We start from the raw sequence: 5,450 nt of genomic DNA, 5'->3' as shown, positions 1-5,450 counted from the left end.
ATTAACATAGCAGAGTTCCTTTGATGTGTAAAGTTACCTAGTCACTGGCCTGTAGAACAATGAACAGTATGTGTTTCAATATATATATATATATATATATATATATATATATATATATACAGTCAGGTCCATAAATATTGGGACATGGACACAATTCTAACATTTTTGGCTCTATACACCACCACAATGGATTTGAAATGAAACAAACAAGATGTGCTTTAACTGCAGACTGTCAGCTTTAATTTGAGGGTATTTACATCCAAATCAGGTGAACGGTATAGAAATTACAACAGTTTGCATATGTGCCTCCCACTTGTTAAGGGACCAAAAGTAATGGGACAGAATAATAATCATAAATCAAACTTTCACTTTTTAATACTTGGTTGCTGTTAGATTTCCAGAGTTATGAAAAAACTCTATTAATATTTCTAGGTTCTTGTAGATGGTTGTGGGAAGAAATCCTTATGAAAACCAGGTCAGTATGAGCAGTGTGACTTTATTTGATCACACACCAAAAATACAAAGTCAATAAAAAACAGTAAATTCAGATATATGTAGCTTAAAATGAAATAAAAATAAAGAATAAATTGCCTTGGATATTAGGAAATAATGTAGTTCCTTTGCATAGCTTAGATAGAAGTTTTCTTGGCCTAGTTTAAGAAATGACCATGTGCTATTCTTTTGTTCTTTGTCCAAGCATGTGCTTTGAGTAAGAGTGTGTGAAAAGAATGTCTCTGTGTGTGAGTGAATGAAGTGAAGTGTAGTCTATCTGAGAGCCTTCTGCCTCGTTCTTTGAAAAGCTGCATACTTAAAATGCATGAGAAATTAGGTCCTCCCATTAAGCTTTGTTTCAAATTCGCGGGCTTCTAAACTACTCCCATAATCATTCCCAACTTGAATAGAAACATGTGTTCCCATTCAAACCACCAAGTCATTATCATGATTGACATACAAACTATGAAAAAGGTTTCTGAAGTTCTTATATTACATACAACTGTCAAAATCCTTGATTTATGACTACAATTTAAACTCTCAGACTCATTATAAGAATTCACAATATGGTATACATTACATGAGTATTTTAAAAGAAAACATGACTTTAAACCTCTACTGATTACCTAGACTCAAACACAAATAATTCACATCTGACCACTGAAATACAAAACCTCACATTCACATCCAATTAAGAGGGAATATATATTCTGCCAGCATATATTTCAAAAACTACTAAAGACCGAATTAAAGTTTGGATATTAAAAAATTAATATTACATTCCCCTCTGAAATATGAAATTCATATTAATTTATAACAAGCACACATCATTTATATCACAAACACTCAGGTTTTGATTTAGTAATCTCAAATGTATCATTATTTGTAACTGAGTCAGCATAACCAGAAAGTATTTTTCTCTGAAGTATATCTTGTAATAGATTATCTCCTTTCCTAATTTCACTTCTAATTCGCTTATAGAAACTGTTCATTTTACACATCAAACATAATTGAAATATAATACATAATACGATAATAATAAAAATAATTATTACAGGATGTAATAAAATATTTCCTGCTGCAGATGCAATTGAAGTTTTTCCCAACATTGATACAGTACGTTTAAATTTTGACCACCAAGAATGACCTGAAAATTCAGACCATTCATCTTCTATATCTTTTAAATTCCCTTGTTCATGTTTAAATAATATTTCTGCTTTTTGAAGTTCATCTGATAATGCTATCAGTAAACCTTCATCTTTTTGAATAACATTTGCCCAATCTCTCCATGGGAATTCATCCACTTGAGATATATTGTACTGTATGGGAAGAGCACTTATATTTTTCATAAGCATGTTTGTTAAATTCATTCTCATCCCATTAACACTTATTGCTGAAATATCTCCTTCTATACAGAACAAACCTCGACTTAAATTTTCTGTATGTGTACAAGAAGAGAAGAAGGATTGAACCCTTTCTGAGTTAGACATAACTTGAAAACAAACTTTCTTTTTATCTACAATTGAGATTAACTCAGAAGTGGTTTTAACCTTTTCTATCCTTGCTGAACATAGAGTATGGTTATGGTAACAAGAATGAAATATACCTTTGTCTTGATTAGGTAGACAAATCACTTTAGACTGAAATTGTAAACATGAAGACAGATCTAATTGTTCTAACTCAAAATTATTATCAGTAAATGCAAAATCTGTATATTGCAGATGATAATATAGTAACTGTGTGTTGCTAACTGGTAATCCCAAGACAGTGATTGGAACCAACATTTGTTCTTTTCCTGCTACAGGAATCATTGAAGAACTATAACATATGTTCTGATAACATCCAATCCACTTATTTACCCACAGATCAGTATGGTTTATGGCATATACATACTCTCTTGGTAAATTTTGTACAATACCTATAGGAGTTATTCCACTTTGAAAAGCTTGAGCTATTATTTTAAAATTTGTGGAATATTCCATCTGAATTTCTAAACATGCTCTGGCTATATGGGAATGCTGTTCACTTGACATTAAATTAAGAGTAATATTCTCTAAGTGTAATATAGATGGACCCATAATATTGGCTGTTTTAATCACCATATTTTCCAATATTTGATTCAAGTTTCTTTGTACTTTAATACTATTGCTTCCCACTAAACCGGCTGTCTCGAGATCAGACTTTAGTGTACTAATGTCCATGCTATTTGTAATACTACCAATAGTACCTATTCCTCCTAAAATACCTTCAACTATACCACGTTTATTCCTGTGAGGATTCCTAATATCAGTACCAAACCATCTTTCAATACCTAATTCCATGTTAACCAGATGTTCTTTACATTGTGGAAACCTTGTTGAGATTTTCCATTCTGAAATGTTAAAGTTCCACACTATAATAACAAATTTTCCTTCTCTCAACAGAAGTCTGGTCTGGAAATGGTTAATTTGGAAGGGACTGGCTGGAATAAATTTCTTATCCGTACACTGCGTTCTTTTAGGGGATAGTACAATTACATTTGTATTTACACATTTCTTTGGATAATTTTCTATTGATATGCAGCATTCATATATACCTGTATCATTAATTGATATAGTGTTTTGATGATACACAAAGTTATCATTATCCCAGTTCAAATTACCAAAAATACTTTTATGGATAACATCAGTTTTATCATGAAGAAAACTTCCCAAAAATTCACCATTCCTTTTCCAAGTTAATAATGAATTTTGAGGTAGGTGTATTTGTATTTTACACATCAAATTCAGATTATCCTTTCCTTCTACAAGTCTTAATGATTGAGGAGATATTTTTATCTCTGGGACAATCAAATCTACCACAGTAACAATTACTTTGACTTTAGTTTGAACCAAAGCTCTTGTCACTTGGAAATCCCATATTTTCACTATGTCCTCTTTTTCATTACCATTAATATTCAAATGTTCAGGATCAAGAAAGTGTGAATAACTTTGTAATTGATACCAAATATCTGTTTTAGAACTTCCTATATTTCCAGTATTTAACATGTCTATGGAAATATCTCCTGACCAAATAGTAGGTTCATTTCCCTTTAAAACTATTAACCAGTATCCCATATCAGATAAATTACATTCAAAGTTACTAGTTTCGTTATTGATCCTATAAAATCCTTGCATTTTAACAAATTTTGATTTAGACTCTATTTTAGCTCTAACTTCAATATCATTATTATGAACGAAATACAATTCCGAACAACAAGTTCTCCCATAACCTATGCACATATATCCTAGCAAGTCTTCAGCTGTATTAATGTTACTGTCTTTAGGAAAAAATCTTTTGTTCCTAATAAGTGTAGTGTTTTTCTTATGTAGGGCTTCAGTCTTGTTAACTTCTGCATTGCTGGAAAAGTTTATGTTGTAGATTACTAATATTGTCATTGTCACTAAGAAAAAAATCAATCCTGTAATAAGTCTTTTCTTTCTACTGCTTTGATTTTCCTTATGTTCTTTTGTTGCAATGTTTATTTTTCTTTGGAATCTGCGATGCTTTGTTTCTTCCGGATTATTGAAATCCATGTCTGCAAAAGAAATGCAGTATCATTATCTCGGTATAAACAATTTGCATTGGTCACTGTGCACCCACATTGTTTGTTGTCTGCGCGCATTTTTTACTGAATTAAGAGGTCTTTGCACTTGTACCATTACTCCTTGAACATCCAAAATATCAAATGGACCTTCCCAGTTGCTTTGCCATGGTCCAGTTTTTCTGAAAGTTTTTACCATTACTTGTCCTCCTTTTTCGAACTTAGAAGAATGTGGAGGAACCATTTTTTGCATGCGAGTAGCTGCATGTGGTACAATAGTGTTCAGATTGTCTTGCAACATCTGTAACCACTTTGTTTTTTCTATTGCCTCTTTTTGCGGCGTTGACAAAAACGGTTCATGGGGAAAAACAATACGCATTTTCCTTCCTGTCATTAACTCAAAAGGAGAATACTGTGTTGCAGAAGATGTTGTACTTCTGACACTCATCAGAACCAATGGTACAGCATCAACCCAAGTATTTCCTCTGTCTAATAACATTTTTGCAATCCTTGATTTAACAGTCCTATTCATTCTTTCCACAATACCTGCAGATTGTGGATGATAGGGCACATGAAATCTCTGTTGTATACCCAAGATTTTACACATTGCCTGCATTATTTTACCTGTGAAGTGGGTTCCTCTGTCACTACTGAGGTTTGTTGGTATACCCCAGACTGGAAAAACATGATTAATTAGCATTTTAGCAGTTGTTAATGCATCATCTTTGCGAACAGGCAAGATTTCAATCCATTTTGAAAAAACATCAACTACAACTAAAGCATACCTGTACCCATTTTTACCTGTAGGTAATGGTCCTATATAGTCTAGTTGTAATGTGGACCATGGTCCATCTGCTGGAGGAGTTCTTTGTAATGGAGGTTTTTGACCCTTTGGTCAAGGATTCACTTGAGCACAGATTAGACAAGATTGAACTACACTGTCTACTGTTTCTTCCATTTTGTCCCAGTAAAATTTTTCCTTGAGTATTTCAAGCAATCTTTGTTTACCTATGTGACCTAGGCTTTCGTGATTGTACTTTGTAAATTCTACCTGTAGATGCTGCGGTATAACAGGACGCAGAAACCCGTTTAAGTCATGATACAAAATTCCATATTCACATATAAAGGGAAATTTTGGATCAACCTGAGAAGCAGAAAGAGATGGATCCCTTTTCTGTTCTTCTGCAAAGGAGGGAATCTGTGTGTCTGTCTTCCTAACAACATTAACTGAGACTGGTTCAGACTGCATCACTGGTACTCCGTGTAAAGCTGCTTCCTTTGCTAAGAGATCAGCTGTTCTATTGCCTACACTCATCTCATCATTGTCCTTCCTATGAGATGGAATTTTTACAATTGCATAGGCAATAGGATTTTCCTCTGCTAGCTTAAAAATTGA

The 5,450-nt window shown here is 33.1% G+C and overlaps 1 protein-coding gene across 1 annotated transcript; it reads right to left on the bottom strand.

Annotated features, from left to right (window-relative positions):
- Positions 1 to 476: 476 nt before the first annotated feature.
- LOC149445671 (uncharacterized) lies at positions 477 to 4,852 on the bottom strand. Its single transcript, XM_089653599.1, has one exon. It carries the CDS (start codon positions 4,044 to 4,046, stop codon positions 1,329 to 1,331), a length of 2,718 nt encoding a protein of 905 aa, XP_089509725.1. The 5' UTR covers positions 4,047 to 4,852; the 3' UTR covers positions 477 to 1,328.
- Positions 4,853 to 5,450: the final 598 nt, after the last annotated feature.

The sequence above is a fragment of the Staurois parvus genome, unplaced genomic scaffold, assembly GCF_062004578.1.
Source record: "Staurois parvus isolate SC_StPar_1 unplaced genomic scaffold, SC_StPar_1.0 ptg000715l, whole genome shotgun sequence".
NCBI lineage: Eukaryota > Metazoa > Chordata > Amphibia > Anura > Ranidae > Staurois > Staurois parvus.
Note: the sequence above shows the minus strand (reverse complement) of the source record. Positions and strands in the feature narration are given on the sequence as shown.

Excerpts from the sequence above, each read along its gene's own strand:
- LOC149445671 (XM_089653599.1), bottom strand. The coding sequence starts at position 4,046 with ATGGATTTCAATAATCCGGAAGAAACAAAGCATCGCAGATTCCAAAGA.